We start from the raw sequence: 18960 nt of genomic DNA, 5'->3' as shown, positions 1-18960 counted from the left end.
GTGTGTTGTTTTTTTTTGGGGGGGGGGGAGGTTTACCTGATTTTTATATTGCTATAATTTCACAAGAAAATTGCTTCTACTGAGATGCAACTGTTGTTGGAACCAAGAAAGTATGCAAAAACAAATGATATAAAATGGAATGTCTGCATAACCACATAATGAACATTCCAGGCTGGTCTTGTATGCCCATCAGATGCTGTGTTAAAGCAGAACTCCAGAAAAAAACAACTATGTATATGTGTTTATGTACCAATAATTTGTCATTTAATAGTGGGTGTCCCATGTGTGGCTGGCTGCAGTGTTAGGAAAAACTTAAAGTGTAATTCAGTCCTAACACTACTGTGATTGGACAAGAGGGGGGGAGCAGGGCTGGATAAACCAGTACATGTATCATATCGTTTTTTATTGCATCAATAAGTTATTAGTAGACTATTGTATCTTTAATTCTGTGCAGAAGCAATTACATTTTCTGATTTCAATCTACACAGCTTTTTAAAAACCAGAATGGGTTACTGCTAGTTGAAAGGGAAGGCTCTTACAATATGAATGGGCAATATGAACAGGATTTCCATTTGCTGAGAAATATCCCATGATCTTTTATTTGCCATTTTAGGCCGGAGGAAGCTTACAAAGGGCAGTTGTAGGAAAATGTTTATTGGAAACCATTATAGGACACATTAAGGGAGGGCACTGTTGCTTCTTATCCTGCAAATGCCATTTGCCTGCCTGTCATGATGACCCTCTGGTAACCTTGAATACCTTTTTGTATATGACAACATAACTTTCTTTATAAGCCTATTTGCTCTATGTCAGTGACCTGAACACTGCTAAAGCCAGCAACCAAGCAACTAGTATTTTCTGAAGGAGGAAAACAGTGGCAGCTCCCGTATTTCTCTTAGAGGTTCACTAAAATGTAAATATTTTAATTGCCTATGAGCTCCTGAAGTGTTATCGGTGAATCATTTCTCTTATCAATTACTTTCTGTAGCTGCTTTCCAGTGGTATTTGGCAAAGAGGGGAAGAACATGAAGGAATATATGGTTTCTTGGTTAGTGACATTAAGAAAGAACTGAGTAGAGCCAAGAGACTGGTAAGCATAAGAATTCACATTCTCTGAAGATTCTTATTAACCTCTTCCCCATGTAAGGAATATTACACATGTTCTTTTCTTACCTTTTTCAGAGGTGCTATGTATGTAAAATGCTTGGAGCGTCAATTGGCTGTGTGACTCCTCGGTGTAAACGCAGCTACCACTATCCTTGTGGCCTGGAAAGGCAGTGTATATTCCAGTTCATGGACAGCTTCAGGTAGGCATTCCTGAATAATAGTTGTGTTCTGTGGAACAAAATTTTTGACTGACTGGTGAGACACCATCAAATTTCTCAAGGTGTGTGATGTATGTATGTATATATATATCTATATATAGATCTATATATAGATCTAGATATATATCTATATTAACTATGACTAGAAAAGTAAATAAATGAAATAAATAGCTGCAAGTGCTCTAATGATGTATCATTCATTGAATATAATATCTCAAGTGCACTACGCTCCCCCCCTCGCAAACGATAAAAAAAAAAAATATCCTCAATCTTGTGCTAAAAATGTCTAAGTGCAATACTACCACCAATGTCTATAAATACTGCACACAAATTACATGTAACCAGCAAACACAAAGTCTATTCCTTCAGATAAAAATATAATATTGTAAAATTGGTCATCTAATATATCAAGTTCAAGATCGGTCCATCACAGATGCTTAATGAAAAAAAGAAAGTCAATTGATGGCAAAACGTGACGGGTGGGCGTGTCCACACTGTCACAGCGCTGCATTACGTCCTCTGACACCGCTCCAGGAAGTGTAAGAACTGTTTTACATAATTTCCCTATCCGGAGGGGAGACAGAGCTTTCATTCTGGGCTGGTGGACATGTGGATAGTGTAAGCAGCTTTTTAGGAAGAGATCGATATTTATATGGATATGCAATTTGTGAGAAGTTGGAAATGTATGGTGTTTTGGGGGGTTTTTTTGTTTGTTTTGTTTTTGCTAACCATTTAAAAAAAAAAAAAAAGTACTTTTTAAAAGAGTTTTGCACAATGTTGGTTTTGTATCTCTTTTCTGAGTGGTACGTATCCCAATTTTGGGCTTTGGATATATACTACTGCCTGTTAGGTCCTGGGATCGCTGTACAGTTTTGAGATTTGTAACAAAAAGCTGCCGACCATCTTTTGGAGTTAGGTGAGTGCAGTGTCAAGAGTGGTGACAGATTTTTCAACACACGGCACAAGGAGGTGGATTGATACTATGAACACGAGACTTTCTGATTTCAGAAAAATGTTTAATGAGCACTGATTGGGGAGCACTCTTTGATTAAGCATCTGTGGTGGCCTTATTTTGAAGTTTATTTATTGGATTTCCCAATTATCCATTATTATATTTTTATCTGAAGGAATGGACTTTGTGTTTGCTGGTTACATGTAATTTGTGTGCAGTATTTATAGACATTGGTGGTAGCAATGCACTTGGACATTTTTAGCACAAGATTGTGGCTATTTCTTTTAATTGTGGGGGGAGCTGAGTGCACTTGAGATATTATTATAATAATTTTCAGTACATGTGTTGGGGTTTTTTTAATTGGTGGGCTAGAAAGATGGCTCTTCTGATAAATGGAGACCGCTGCAGTTTATTGTTTTGATAAAGTGCAAGGATGATAATGGCATTGTATGTGTCACTCCAAAAAGAGAATGAGCAGGAATACACTGTTTTCTCTAGGAGACATCTTATTTGATGCTTTTTTGTAGCATTCATATATTTCCTGATTACCTAGCACTTATTTGGGTGGTTAACTCGATTCTTTTCCATGTATACACCAGTCATATACTGTCCACCTATAGTAGCATTTTATAGGTTTGGCAACAAATTGAGGTGTTTCTCTGTTATGGAGAGTTGCATTTTGATTCCAGCTTGATCCATTTCTTTTACATAGTCACATAGTTAGGTTGACAAAAGACACAAGTACATCGAGTTCATCCTATAGATATGAAAAACCTAAAACAGAACGCTATGCCCACAGTTACCCACTGTTGATACAGAGGAAGGCAAAAAACCCTTATTAAGTATAGTTCAATTTGCTCCAACAGGGGGAAAAAATTCCTTCCTGATCCCATAAGACAATCGGATATTCCCTCGATCAACAATCTCTGATGCTTAATATACCTATAAGAACTCAATATCCAGTAATATTCTGTGCATTTAGGAATACATCAAGATTTTTTGTAAAACAGTTATCTGAGCTAGCTAGAACTAGCTCCTGGGGGAGTCTATTCCACATTTTTCACAGCTCTAACTGTGAAGAATTCTTTCTGTATGCGAAGGTTAAACCTCTTCTCCAGATGCAAAGAGTGCCCCCTTGTCCTTTGCAGTTACCTTTTAAAGTGAATAATTTGGCACCAAGTTCACTATATGGACCATTTATGTTTACTCGATCCTTATTGGCTACAGAGTGTGATGGGGGCCATTGGGGTGTCACGTTTGTCACAATAAAGGTACTTTGCATGGTCAGCTTATAATATATAAGCCCTTTCCCCTGAAAAATGTCTGTCAGATCGTATGGCCAAATGTTACCTGTAAAGTAAGAACGTTATTTAGTACTTCACTTATATGTTTCTTCTATATGAATATGGGCAGCTCAGATATTACTGTACTACAACCTCTATTTGGGTTATTTTTTTTGTCTAGGTCATACTGCTGGGATCATCGACCAGTGCAAACATTTCTACAAAGTGAACCTGGTGAATCTTCACCCTGCACAATTTGCTTGGAACCAGTGAACCATGTTCCTTCTTACCATATCTTACGAGGACCGTGTTGCAAAACATCATGGTTTCATAGAGAATGTCTGCAGGTATGAGCTCTGCCCTGGAATTTCCTTACATAAAGTCCTTTGTAATATGCGGATTAAAATAACTATGCCAAAACCACTGTTGTGCTTTTATACAGCATTTGTGTAAACCTCCTTACAGTAATACATACAGAAATAAGTATTGGTTGATGCAGTAATAATTATCTACCTTTTTATAAGAAAATACAGATGATTTAGTATGTAGAAAGTTCATACTATATTTAGAAACCTCACAGAAGCTGATCACCACTATATTGCTGAATGGATATGTGTCTGGCTCAGCCATCATATTACATGTAGTTTAGCATTCCTGAACTGGGAGACCCCTGGATTTGTAGAGAAGGCCATTTGTTAGCAGCTGCCAAACCCAGGCCATTGATGCAAAACACAAGACATTGCACCTACCACCTAAAGATCTGGGTCCAGCACCCTGTTTACAATTCACCAGTTGGGTATGATGTATAATTTACATCTTTATGCTTTGCATTCTGGATGAACGTAGCTGCACTTGAAGTTAAGCTGGCCATACACTGTGTGAATTTCATCTGGTTTTTGATGAACTGGCTAAAATTTGTATAGTGAGGGCCCCTGTCTGCACCCTTTCAACTGGAATTCCTCGACCAGCTGATCAAAGGTGCTGGTTGAAAAATCTTCTAACAAACAGAGCCAGCAGCTGCTATTAAAATATAATGAAGACAGCAGGAGATTCCTCAATCAACGCTCGTTGGTGTTGAAGGAGGAATCTGTTATATTTTCTTCTTTCAGCCTGTAGGTTGAACGAAGAAAAGCTGTATGGGCAGCTTAAAGCTGAGTTTACAGGAAAATCTTGCCAAGTAATGCATTTTAATGTGTAATCATCCTGTCTGATGAGCTGTAATAATGTTGTCTGCTTTGGGGAAATAAAGCTAGTATAACCTAGAAGTTCCCTGTAGGGGAATATTTTACAGTATGGCATGGCCATTAGATATGATATAAGTCACCTAGAAGAAAAGATAATTTCTAAAGCCTTTACTCTGTAATCCCCCTCCTACACTTTACAGGTTTCTGATTTATTTGTAATGCTTCATTTACTAAAGTGACTTGTTTACTGTTAGATACATTTGCAGTTAAACTGGACTTATCTTGTGATTTTCTATGCAACATTGAACTGACTGCATTTTACTATCTCATCAACAGTACCAAGCACTTAGTGCTGGATTGTTTTTCTTCCGCTGCACAGTGTGTAACAATAAGGACCTGTTTCAGAAAGAGATGCTACACATGGGAATCCATATTCCTGAAAGGTACATTTGTTATAGTTTTTTTTACTCTCATCCTTTCACCCCATACAACATGACTTCCAGAGGACCCTGTTGTGGCTCCACCGGGCAGTAGAGAGCTGCAATAGTATAGCTATCATTTGATTTTTACTTTTTTTATTCATAATCTACGCCATGCTTCCAGCTCACCCACTTGTAAAATAGGTGCATGCTATTATATTATTGTTTTGCAAAGAAAAATGTCTTCGCTGAGAGGTAAACGAATGTTTGTTTTTCATCAGCTGTGTCTTTTTCTTATCTGTGTAGAGATGCCTCATGGGAATTGGAGGAAAATGCTTTTCAAGAGCTGTTGGTCAGATATCAGCACTGTGATGTTAAAAAGTGTGTGTGCCGGTTTGGTCGGGAATATAGTGAGCCAGAAAGGTGAGCATCTGGTTTTGTCATCGCCCACTGTTTTCTGTGAGGTGTTAAAGAGCAGTTCAGGCAATACATGAAACCAGGCAATGAACTACTAATGCTATCTAGCTCAAATCTAAAAGTCAGTTTAAGTTACCTTTAGCAGGAACTTTTCTCAAAGCCTTCCCCTCACAACCAAATGCCAGGTTGTTCTGACAGGCAAAGTGTCATCACTAGTACTGCAGCTTGCCTGCATATTTCTGTTGGCCAATGAAGCGGCTCTTCATTGTGATGGGCCAGTAAGGATAGCATGGTAGGTTGTGGCTTAGTGGCGCACGTGTTTGAGCTGTGCCTGGAATGGTTTGGGAGGTATTGGTAAATATGACATGCCAGTATAAATGGTTTGTACCTTTTTTCAATAGAGATAATAAAAAAATAGATTAAAATAAAAAATCAAGCCCTCTGTAGCAGTAGGCGTTCTGGAAAAATTCATCTTATGGGCTTATTCACATGGCCACCGAGGTCCATACATGCTTGTGTTTATGCGCTTGGGAGTCACATATGTTTCTTGCAGCTGTGACCAGCAGTCTGTAAAAATGTTCAGTGATAAGCTGGCAGACCCAGCGGCTGTATGGCTCTTCCTGCACATCAGACCTTTTACATCTGTACATGGACGGAAGCAGGGCACAGAAAAACTGCATCCAGGGCTGTGCATCCCTCCCTGCATGGATGTAAAGCCTGTATGTGCAGGGCGATCCATACAGCCACTGTGCCTTTTAGCCTATCATTGATTTTATATGGCTGCATGGAACACCAGCATCTCCCAGGTGCATAAATATGGCACTCTGGGTGTGTGAATGAGCCCTATGTCCCAATTCACGCCTAGGAGTTTTGTCGCTTAAAGGGGACAAAGATTCCCTTTTTATTTCTATGACCCCCCCTGTTCATAACTGACCGCTTTTGTCGCAAACACAAATACGCCTGTCGCTGGATAAAGTACGAGTTACTTTTTGTCAGATTACATCGCTTTTTGGTCCCATAGACGTTAGTGGAAAACTTTGTGCGACAAAATGCTTAGGTGTTAACAGGGGCCTTAATAATGAATGGGTTTCCGATTGGTGACACACTCGACAAGCGCATGAGATTCCTTGTTTTGAGCATTTGTCGCTTAGGCCGGGTTCACACCACAAAGTCTGCGTTCCAGAGCGTTCGGCCTCTGGAACGGAAGCTGGCCAGCTCCCTGCGTTCAGGGCCTGGAGGGGGCGTGGTGGTGCATTGAAGTCAATGGCTCCTCAGCCATGCCCGCAGTGCGATTGCCTGCATCCGGAACAGAGGCACATTAGTGCAATCTGCAAAAATAGTGCTTGCCGTATTTTTGCAGATTGCACTAGACCAGAACGCAAGCACTGAGCCAGCCGGCTTGTGTTCCAGAGGCTGAACGCACTGGAACGTGGATTTTGTGGTGTGAAATGGCTCTTAATGTTCACCATGAATTTCTATGGAAGCAAGAAACAACTGATGTTTATAAGCTGTGAGAAAACTGACTGAAAGGACCTGGTTTGTTGTGATGTTTGACTTCACACTACGTAACTATAGACGTCAGGGATGGTTAGGCGCAAGTTTAATCATGATTTGTTAAAATCTACAGTAGCAATACATGGTCATAGAACAGTCAGGATCACACTGACTTGTTTTTACCCACAGCAAATGGGAGATTGTATGCTGCCAGTGTTGTGGATCTAGTGGTACACATATGGCTTGCTCCTCCTTAGAACACATGAATCAGACATGGGAATGCTTAGACTGTCGGAGTATCAGCTGCACACCAGGTAAACCAGTTTGTTTGCATAAATACTTTTATTCCAATTTGTCCTTCATTGACAACAACATTGCCACATTCTCTAAGATGGTATTCTTAGTTTTTAAAGCCCGTTTGTTTGTTTTATTTTTTTTTTTCAAAAGGTTGCTCACTAGCTTTAAAAAATGCACCTCTCACTGCAGTACTCATCCTTCTTTTTGTAGCTCTTTCCTTGCAGACTTGTCTACCCAGCGATCCATTGCCAGTCCTTTTACTGGTTTGAATGATGCCTCACCTTTTAGTCTTGTGAAAATGCTGTAGACATGATTTCGCTTGTCCAAAAAAAAAGCAGCCCGATGCTATTAAAAAATGTAAAGCACGACGCTATGTATCGGTGCATCCCTAATTATATTATATTCTGGACCTCTCATTCTTCATTGGAAGATTTTGACCTTGCTCCGCTCTTCCATTTTAAGGTCTATCTATATGAAGGAATTGTTCAAATAAATTTGGTAAGAAATCAAATTTGAGGGAGTTTGGATTTGCTTCTTCCATTTACTATTGAGGGCTATAGTGATATGGTTCCTGTCTCCTGGTTGAATCCCACTTGATTTCTAGGCCCTGTGATTTACTAAGACTTTGAGTCTAACACATGTATCTGTTTTACTAAATTTTATTTGAATTCAGTTAAAATCACCTTTTAGAAAATGTTTTAAATCACAGGATAGAAAGAGAATGCCAAGCTCTTGCTGCATCAAAAAACGTCCTTTTTTGTTTGCAGTAGATTAACTGAACCCAAAAACAGTAATTTGATGTATTGCTGCTTCCTATGCACTGCACTGAAATCTCAAACCATGTTATCAGACCTCCCATTTGTTTTTTCATTTCTATGAATTACACAACATCTCCCTCTGTTAGAGATGTGACGAGGAGTAGGTGTGTGTTGTCCAAAGCAGGAGAGCAGCCTAGGGTAACGACGAAAGATCAAGTCCATGACAGTTGTCACCCTAGGACAGGAAGTGTTGCTGGGTTTAGAATTACAATCCCTCATTGGTTACAAGGTTTTTAAATCGGAAAGCCTTTTGACCATTGACCATTATTCATGGAAAAGGTATTAGACATGTAATGAGTTCCAGAATGTGACCTTATGACTTGTTTCTTGCAAGCAGTGAAGAGACCACATCCCTCATCCCATAATGCATCTAACGGTACAGAAACTGGGGTTGGGCAACCATCACCAAAATGCCGCAGGCGATCAAAAACTCCCAGGAGAGTTATCTTAAAGTAAGTATCAAACCCAGTACTGCATACAACATCATGTATCTGCAAATTAAATGACTGAATGGTTAGGCTTTGTTTTAGGCCAATGAGCTAAACATCTTAGAAAACAAAAATAATATATAAAAACATTAAAGTCAAAATGTTTTTAAAATGATGATTAAATTACATACAATGGCTGCTGCTCCTTGATGTTTAAAAGTTTTAGCATCCTGCAAAATCTCTGGCCCTGATATCCTGCTTTAGGGTGACTAATTTCCCCTGCAGGGTCCTATGAAGATACACTCGTGTGTGTCTCCACAAACACACAGGTATAGCAGGGCACGACTTTACTCTCCCCCTCCTCTTCAAACTAGTAGATAGACAGACAGCTGCTGGAGACTGCTCTCCCTTGTGAGCTTGTACTGGACAGGAAGTTCAGGGATGTGGAGCTGAGAGAGTTGGAGCCAACTGTTTGGCAAAATGATGATGACGTGCTTGAAGAAAAAATGTAAAGAAATACTTTGCTGGGCAATGTGCACTCACTGGCCACTTTATTAGGTACACCTCTCCAACTGCTCGTTAACACAAATATCTAATCAGCCAATCACATGGCAGTACCTCAATACATTTAGGCATGTAGACATGGTCAATATGGTCTGCTGAAGTTCAAACTGAGCATCAGAATGGGGAAGAAAGGTGATTTTAAGTGGCTTTGAACATGGCATGGTTGTTGGTGCCTGACGGGCTGGTTTGAGTATTTCATCAACTGCTGATCTACTGGGATTTTCATACACAACCATCTCTTGGATTTACAGAGAATGGTCTGAAAAAGATAAAATATCCAACGAGCATCAGCTCTCTGGGCAAGAATACCTTTTTGATGCCAGAGGTCAGAGGAGAATGGCCAGACTGGTTCAAGCTGATAGAAGGGCAACAGTAACTCAACTAACCACTCGTTACATCTGAGGTATGCAGAAGAGCATCTCAGAACACACAACACATTGAACCTTGAAGCAGATGGGCTACAGCCACAGAAGACCACACCGGGTGCCACTTCTGTCAGCTAAGAACAGGAAACAGGCTACAATTCACACAGGCTTGCCAAAACTGTCAAATAGAAGATTGGAAAAACTTTGCCTGGTCTAATGAGTCTCCATTTCTGTTGTGACATTCGGATGGTCGGGTCAGAATTTGATGTAAACAACATGAAAGCATGGATCCATCCTGCCTTGTATTAACGGGTCAGGCTGGTGGAGCTTCGCATCATGGATGTGCAGCCCACAAATCTGCAGCAACTGTGTGATGCTATCATGTCAGTATGGACCAAACTGTCTAAGGAATGTTTCCATCACCTTGTTGAATCAATGCCACGAAGAATTAAAGGAGTTCTGAAGACAAACTACTAGTACTAGCAAGGTGTACCTAATACAGTGGCCAGTGAGTGTATATTTGTTTGATCTGGACTCACTATTGAAAATGTTTTGAGCACTGAATGCTACTTTTATTATCAGTATACACATTTTAAAAAAGCACAGATTTGTCACAGTTGCAGTCCTTTTGAAGTATAGTGTATCCAAAGCCTAAACTTGTTTTTTTTTTTAATTGGAGAGCAAGAAATGGACAGGTATCCAACTATTGGTTTTTAAAAAGGACCTGGACTGTGGAAGCTGAAGCAAAGGCAATCGAAAGACAAAGAACTAGTCTCCAGTACTGCAGCTGACTTTTTTTTTTGCTGACTTACCATGCGTTGCTTCACACTGCCCCAAAGGACCAGGGCTTTACTCCCGCATGTCAGAACTGCCCCCCGATAATGATAGAACAACTTGTGGGCTGTTGATTTAAGAAGCAGCAGGTGAGGTCCAGAAAGCACAGGACACTAGAATTATTGAAGGAGAAGCAGGGAGAACCTTGCGCTGTAAGTCCCCAGGTACAGCTTTCATTTCAGCAGCAACAGTGAGCAGCACAGCACACCACCAAATCTCACTTTACATTTTGTGAGACTAATGGTCACATGCAGCAATGCCGTAGATGCTCTTACACTGCAGATATAGGTATGAGGTTTTAGGCACTGGAAATGTACTACCATTTTATGAAGAGGAATAAAAGACAGATAGATCTTTCAAAGTACTGCTTGTGTACAATTAATATTTGTAGATTTTCCCTATCGGTTAGCAAACGTTTTCTTTTGCGTTTGGGTCCACTTTAACCAGTTGACATCCGCGGTGTTAAACCCCCTTCCCATCCAGGCCATTTTTCAGTATTCAGCGCTGCGGTACTTTGACTGACATTTATTCCGTCATGCAGCGCTGTACTGAAATGAATTTTATACCCTTTTTTGGGGACAGATAGAGCTTTCTTTTGGTGGTATTTATTCACCACTGGGGGTTTTATTTTTTTACTATATTAAGGAAAAATTACCGAAATTTAAAAAAAAAAACAGTTTCCCCTATATTAAATGATAAAACATTTATTATTACCCAATTTTTTGGTAAAATATAAAAGATGGGGTCACGTCGGGTAAAAAGACACTAAACATGTCAAGCCTTAAAATTGCGTGCGCGCGCGAAACCTCAAAAAACGATAATACCCAAAATTGGCCCTAGGCGACGCTTTAAAAGCTGTTACCGCTCATCAGTTTAGTGTTATCAGTGATTGATGGCCCTAAAATGATTGCTCTCACTGCGACGTTCGCGGCGATATGTAACATGTGTAGCGCAATTGTAATTTTTGCGCGCTGGGGCACCGGACGCGTATTTACGTTTATAGGCGCGTAAACGTGGGGGTGGGGGAGTTAAACATTTTGGGGGGGTTTTTTCCCCTTTTTTTATATGTGGCTTTTATTTTATTTTATTTTTTTATGTGTTACTTTTCTTTTTTTTTATTTATATTTTTTTTTTTGCACTTATTGTTATTGCTATTATATAGGGGGATAACAACCCCCTATATAATAGCAAAGGCACACTGACAGGTCCTCTTTATGGAGATATTAGGGGTCTCTAGGACCCCTAATATCACCTATGGACCCCAAAAGAAGCTGATAAAGCAGAGATCTGCTTTATCAGCTTCTTCTCTCTCCAGATGACTGACAGGTGAATGCGGAAGTGATGTAACACACATCACTTCTGCATTCACAGCCCGGACGGGGATCAGCAAGGAGCTGATCTCCCGTCCTCCTCCTCCTGACGCCCTCCGAGCCGGTCCCGGGGGGGGGGGTGCCGCGAACGAGCACATATAGGCGATCGGCGGGCTATGGACCCGCCGATCGCCTATATGTGAAACACCCGGTAACGGGTGTGTGCATTTAGCGGGTCTTTTCTGCCCGTGCGTGCCCGCTAGGGGGCGCGCGCGAGCAGAAAAAAATTGCCGTCTGGAGACGGCAACCCGCAGATGCTGCAGTGCCGTCCGTCCGTTTTTTTACTACGGGCGGACGGCAAGAGGTTAAACTGAGAGCCATTGCTTTACATACTAATGCTTCTCTATATTTCAGAGCTTGGGGGTATACAGTTATAAAGAAAACTGCCCTAGTTTTCAGATTCCTTAAAGGCATTTAGATGGGTCTTTTCTTTTTTCTTTTCAGGCAAATTAAAATGGAAAGCAGGCAAATATCTGATATATTGGGGGAACTGAGGACTCAGATCCTGAACTCTGTGTGTACAATAAAGGTGAAGAGGAAGTCTCTTTGGAAAAGTTCCATTTGCTGTTTCCGCAAAAGGAACTTTTCTCCGTGTAGCACTCTGCATATATCCATCAAAGAGAGTAAAGAAAATTCAAACCAGAAAGCAAACCTGTCCCTTTCTCAGTATTTCAAACTTTTGATGAATGAGATCGAGAACTCTGATGTGTTTGAAGGATCTGAACGGAAGAATCTTTCTTTAAATCCAAATGGTAAGATAGTTCTCGTCAGCAACTTTGTATTATGTTTTAGTTGCTTACTATGCTAAAGTAAACCTCTGAGCATGGAGTTTAGTCTACCCTTTTCTTGAGTTTATATAAAATTTTCCCTATATGATTCTAGTGTTCACTAATGCAGATTTTGAGACACTACTAACAGATGAGAACTATGTATAAGAAAACAAGTAGCTAGGTATAGATTTTAAATGCAGGGCATCACAGCAGAATGTATTGAGGCCTTTTAATGCCATGGCCCCCTTGTAGAACTTTCCTTTTTCTTCTAACTTTCCCTAATCCTTTCAGTGTTGAGGCAGACATAGACCTGTCAATGTGGATAGCTGGTTTTGTTTGGAAAATGTATCATTTCTGTGATGATTGACAATATGTCTATATTGATCCAGCTCTTATGTGCATTGTCCCCTCTCAGCTCTCCAAGATAACCTGTACTTCGAAGCTGGTAGAATGTTGGCGATTGCTTTAGTCCATGGCGGACTGCCTCCAGGATTTCTTTCTCAAACACTCTTTGCTTGTCTGATCTCGGATTCTCAGCATGTTCAGCCAGTGTTAGAAGATGTAGCAGATCCTGATGTCTTAGAAGCAATAGTAACGGTAAGTGTAAGCAGAAACTTCACTACTTCCCTTTGCAAATTATGATTATCAAAATCTTGCAAATTAATGATTCCTTCTTTGGAGGCATTGTCCATTTTAATACTGTATAATATGTTATTTTAATTTAATAGTGAATATTATATGCAAAAATGCTTTTTGTTTTGGATGGACATTGTACTGAAGCTTGGTGGAGGTGGTGAATTCTTCAAAAGGATATAAAATAGAAATTAAAGTGACACTAAACTCAGGAGTTACATTTTAAAAATGCATTCAAGTACCTTAATTATTAACAAAAATGTATCTTATTTGTGTATAACTCAGCTGTAGATCCTCAAATCATATCTGAATTGGTGCTGACACTGTCCTTCCTTCTGGAGGGTGACTACTTTTGTTCCCCATGGTCCCTGTGTGTGTGTTGTAAAATAGTCACCGCTCCAAGCTCGCTCTCGTGATGGACTACAATCTCATGTTTAGTTTACTCATTTGTTTTGAGATTGTAGTACATCACAAAGCAAGTTTCTATTGTTAGTACTGGCCATACACTGGAGTTAGGCTTTGGTGCCTGGTAAGTGTGGATGGCAATTGGAGGCATGCGTTTTACTGTCAACATAATGCTTAAGAAAAAAAAAAGGTAATGCAAGCATTACAGTTTTATGTGGCCATTGCAAAATAGCTCTTCATACAATTCTTAGTACCTACTACAAATGTGTGTGTGTTGTTTGTAAAGAAAATGGCTGTTAAGGAAATCTGCTAGTATTAAAGGAGAACTATGAGGTGAGTGATTTTCACCCATTCTCATAGTTCGAGCCGACGTGTGACAATGAAACTATCACAGGTCGGCTCAATAGATCGGGAAGTGAGCGAACACATACCGTTGTTCGCTCACTTCTCAATCCTGTCCCTGCAGAGAGCCGTGACTGTCACTCACTGCTCCATGCAGGGATCGCGCCCCCCCCCTCCCGTGTCCGATCTTCCTGCCCTGACTGGAGGAACGGACTTTGAAGGGTCGGGTACAGCTGGCTCTGCCTCTACATAGGCAGAGCCAGCTGTCAATCACGCAGCTGGGTGGATCTCGACCAGTAATGTCGGGATCCGTCCCGGCTGCGGCGGTCTCAGTATACAGCTCGCGGTATACTGAGCTTTGGGTCACGGGAGGACGCTAGTTTATGTCCTCCCGTGACCCTGAGCAGAACTATGGGGAAAAGCCCTGACCCCGTAGTTCTCCTCCCTTTTTTAAGAAAAAAAAAAACATTTGCACAAATGCCTCTCTTAGTAATAACAATAATAACTTGTAAGTGTTGCAAATAATGCAATTTTCTTCTTTGTGATAGATTCAGTCTTGCCAGAGGATTGGCGAGTTAAAGGAAGCTATTTTCCATTACTTTGACTACCTGCAGAAGACTGACACATTGCGACTTGTACAGTCCGTAAGCGATAAAGTTCACCTGGTGAAGAATATGCTAACTTACCATGTCATTCACAGGGTGCAGGAACCACTTGAAAGGTAATTCATTTTTAACCCTCTTGAAATTAAAAATTCCTCACTTCTGTACTATTCTGCCATGCTTCTTCTGGGAAAGGCTACAGGTGTATTTTCCTTTTGCAGTGTCAGCCTTGCACTGTATTTACAAATAAACAAGCTAATATATTCCATATAATACACTATGAAGAAAGCTTTAAAGGGTAATTCCACTTTCCCAGGTGAGTTTAGGGAAATGAAATTACCACCTCCCCCAGTATAGCGATGCTGACTAATGAGTGCTCGCGGTATGCAAACAAAATTAAAAATACAGTGCGCAGTGCTGTGGGAGGGAGCGTTAGTCGAAAGGCAAGTATAGCAGGGGGAGAGGGGTCCAGATTGCCGGGGGTAATTACATTTTCTTACATTCGCCTGGGAAAGTGGAATTACCCTTTAAAGCAACCCTGTTCATTTAACCCCTTCGTGACTGACGACGTACAGTATTTTTCACTAAATATTGGGGTTTAATAAGGAGTTGCGCTAATATTGCGCAACATAAAAATTTGCAACTACCAACATTTTATTCTATAGGGTCTTGGCATTCAGAAAATATATAATGTTGGGGGGTTTTAAGTAATTTTCAGGCCTAAAATGTGGAATATAACATGGGTACAAAAAATGAAAAAAGGCCTCAGTCATGAAGGGGTTAAGGACCACACAGACACACGCACATTTGAACTTGCCTTTCCAGCAAATCTTTACTCTTTTTTATAGTACAAAGCCGCTGACAGATTCCTCAGCATGTCAGTTTTTCGCATTTATCAGATGCCTGTTCCCCTGCTGTGATTCCACATGCTGGTAGCTACGTCACTACAGGTCACTGATCATGTACTAATATAGCGCTAATCATTTTCACATTAAAGTTTTACTCTAGGCAGATATAAAGACACAAATGATTTCTGTAATTAGTCATTTATTAATGTATTTTTTTAAATGTAGGCAGTATAAGTACCTAATTTGACTTGCTGTGTGCAAGGAGCATGCTGATAGGAGGAGATGGCTGATTGACAGAGAAATTAGCTCATCAGTCTGCGGTTTCTTCTTTTCACTGTCCAATTATAGTGTGAGGTTGGAAAGGAGACTTGTAGGTGTCACTGAACTGCAGTGGAGAAAATCAGGTCTCCTACCCTGGTTGTGCTGTGACAAAGCTTTGTAAATCTGAGAACTAAATCTATTAAACAATCTATTTAGCTGTTTTCTTGGAGTTCAGCTTTACTTTATGCATCTCTGGGTCTAAATAATTTGACGCGCCAGCTAGCAATCCATTTTACATTGATTAATGCAGCTGGCTGCATACACTCCTAGAGAGTAGCGCAGCAGAGGAACCAATGCACTATAATGGTGAGCATAGCAGCACACAATGGTTTGAGTGATATTTTCCACAAAATGTTATCTTTTATTTATTTTTTTATACTTTCAGCTTTAAACAGGGGCTACAGACACTAGGTGTGCTTGAGAAAATCCAAGCCTATCCAGCTGCATTTTGGAGTGTCCTGTGCATGAAACCTGAAAGGCTAACTGCCGAGGCTGTGGCTGAACTGTTTACCATTAATCATAATGCCAACTCAGACATTATTCATAAGTATAATGCTGCCAACCTTTGGAAGAAGTATCTTCAAGACTCAGAAGGTTAGTTCTATTTTAATTGATGCTTGAAAGTGACCCTGTTGTTAACACAAATAATTGAAAACGGGCATATTTGGAAAATAAGCAAGTGAATACTCTCCCTTCCTACTGCCTGCCTTGCCAGAACACCACTTCTTCAGCCACCTAGAAGTCTTTGTGAAGTCCTCAAGGAGACTGACAATTTCAGAAATGTCAATCTTCTTGATCTGCTGCAGTTTTTAAAAAATGTGAATATTGGCAGGAGAAACCATTCAAAGCTGCAAGGGGCAGAGGAGATCAACACTCCCAGAAACCTTCCCTGCCGAGTTAACATGAAGATTTCTTGTAGTTTGAAGTGATGATCTGGTGGAGCGGGCAGGAAGAAAGGTAATTATTTTTGCTTTTTTTCAACAAATGTCTGTTTTCAACAACTTGTATTAAGGACGGGGTTGCACTGCATCTTGTTTTATAATGTTGAACATGTTGTCTATTCACTGTTATAAATTCACATGTTCATTATCTACAGATGGAGCTACCGCTGTTTCACTGGAAGACATTCTGAGTTTTGCAACGGGCTTGGACTGCATTCATCCAGCTGGTTTTGAGCCACAGCCATCCATTTTGTTCCATTACAAACCTATTCTTCCCACCGCAAGGAAAAACATGAATTGTATTGAGGTTTCAGGAATGAACAGCTACTACAAGTTCAGAAGTAGCCTGGACAAGGCCATATGTGATGCACTGTGCAAAACATAACATTCTTGTATATCATGCCAGCCAGACTTGTACGGATTGTGTATTTTGCTGCTTTGTCATACCTCTCAGCCCTGGGAGGGGAGAGGTTAAATGTGGCCAGTAGCAATGACTTTGGCCACACTATGTTCTATATATACATACATATATATATGTGTATTATGTATGTATGTATATATATATATATATATATATATATACACATTTTTATATGTATGTGTGTGCAATTTCCCCCCATGAGGACACTGCACTTCGTTGTTCATTTTTGTTTCTTTCCTTACTTATAACTGAGGTTAAGGGTTACCTAAGCAGTTCAGACCTAGTGTACCGAGTGCATATTCGGTATATCTGGTATTGCTCTGGTGAATTATTATTTCATTTAATTTTTTCATATTATGCAAGTGTTCCACTCTATAGTAGAAGGCACAAATGGGAAAACAAATTCTAATAAATATAAATAGGAAGCAGGTTGCTTGGGGTACGATCCGCTAATTGGGACTTGATTGCCAAATAACCCAGCATTGGCTTTGCCACCAATTAACACAGCTGCTAAAACAGCCACCAGGCTTGAAAATGAAGAACTTTAACTTTTCTGATTTTTTTTTTGGGGGGGGTATTTAGATTTCATACAATCCTTAAAAATTATCCCCTATCCCATAATACTGTTTATATATTCATGGGAAAAAGGGTAAAAGGATTGATGATTAAACTTGTTCTTGTAGGAGTAAGTGAATGCAGGTCAGCCATAATGCATTGATAAGAGCAAAGTGTAATATGTCTTATGCCTTGTCACTTAAATTGCTTTTGCCTGCATATTGTTGAAATAGATATTACGGGGGGCTTTTGCAGTAAAATGTAAGGTCCGGTTAAATTGCTCAGGTGCCCTCCTCCTTTTACAAATTACCTGCTGTTAGTAGGTGTAAAATGTACCTCACCCCCGTTTTCAGCATTGCTGGTAGTGACGTCACCATCCTTCCAGGAAGATTCCTGGAGAATGCAGTGCAGGCAAAATCTTGCAAGAAGACACTCCAGTCCATTGCAAGAGTCTGAGATTTCAGCTGCTCTGTAGTCCTCAGGATCTTGTCAGAAGGAGCGTGATGCCATTCTCTCCTAGAGGGCCATGGGTGGAAGATGGGATGAGGTACGTATAACCAACAACTTCATTCTTTAGAGGCACTTTTTACACCTATTAATTGAAGAGCGGTGTGGCCCGGACCGTGTAAATGGACCCTTACGTTTTACTTCAAGGTCCGCTTTAAGTTTTATCTCATAGGTTTTATATTTTATTTTATACAAAATATTTTGGTCCGTTAAAAATATAGCGTGCGGCAAAGCAGCTCAGGCTAAACCTTTTATTCAAGTTTTAATGTTTTTTTCTGCTTGGTTCATGTCTAACCTTCGTTCAAGGTTTTGGAAAGTATTATTTAAGCTACTTATCTGCAGGACCTTTTCTGTATGTTATTCTTATTTATATGTTCTGGTTTTTGTTTTTGTTTTGGGGAGGGGGGTCTTTTTTCTGATTTATGTACTGAGGGTCTTTGTGATTTTTTGTTTATATGTTGAAAGATGGTAACATATTACAGTATTAGCTACTGTATGAGTAAATGCCGGTCAAGTTGAAAAGCAGTTTCTTTGAACCTTACCATTTATTGAGTTTTCGGCAAAAAGTAAATGATTTTAGATTGTACAAGCTGGTACATCTGACAAAACTTCAGTGTTTACCATTTTGCTATGTAAAGCGGCTACATTACAGAACGACACTGTAGAAAAACTACAAACCATTTTTGTGAAAACAAACATATGTTGTCCCCAATTGTTTATTCGCCCCGTGGGCTGTACGAGGAGAAAAAAATGCTTGAATCCCTGCCCCTTCCCATACTGGGCTGTTGTATTGTGACAGTGATTTTATCGGATTGGCTGCTGTCGCTGTTCGTCCGAGAATTTTTAGAGAGACTCTTTTTTGAAA

The 18960-nt window shown here is 40.1% G+C and overlaps 1 protein-coding gene across 1 annotated transcript in view; it reads left to right on the top strand.

Moving 5' to 3' along the window:
• The window catches only part of G2E3 (G2/M-phase specific E3 ubiquitin protein ligase), a 19075-nt gene extending 2031 nt beyond the window's left edge, over nt 1–17044 (top strand). The window contains exons 3-14 of the mRNA XM_018554158.1: nt 989–1090; nt 1183–1307; nt 3742–3907; nt 5081–5187; nt 5470–5586; nt 7264–7388; nt 8527–8641; nt 12195–12502; nt 12936–13117; nt 14449–14621; nt 16057–16265; nt 16768–17044. Of these exons, the coding sequence (XP_018409660.1) occupies nt 989–1090; nt 1183–1307; nt 3742–3907; nt 5081–5187; nt 5470–5586; nt 7264–7388; nt 8527–8641; nt 12195–12502; nt 12936–13117; nt 14449–14621; nt 16057–16265; nt 16768–16997 (1959 nt within the window). The 3' untranslated portion in view covers nt 16998–17044. The remainder of the gene's footprint in view (nt 1–988; nt 1091–1182; nt 1308–3741; nt 3908–5080; nt 5188–5469; nt 5587–7263; nt 7389–8526; nt 8642–12194; nt 12503–12935; nt 13118–14448; nt 14622–16056; nt 16266–16767) is intronic.
• Nucleotides 17045–18960: the final 1916 nt, after the last annotated feature.

The sequence above is a fragment of the Nanorana parkeri genome, unplaced genomic scaffold (assembly GCF_000935625.1).
Source record: "Nanorana parkeri isolate BGI_ZX_2015 unplaced genomic scaffold, ASM93562v1 scaffold144, whole genome shotgun sequence".
Lineage (NCBI taxonomy): Eukaryota > Metazoa > Chordata > Amphibia > Anura > Dicroglossidae > Nanorana > Nanorana parkeri.
This window is presented reverse-complemented; position numbering and strand designations above follow the sequence as displayed.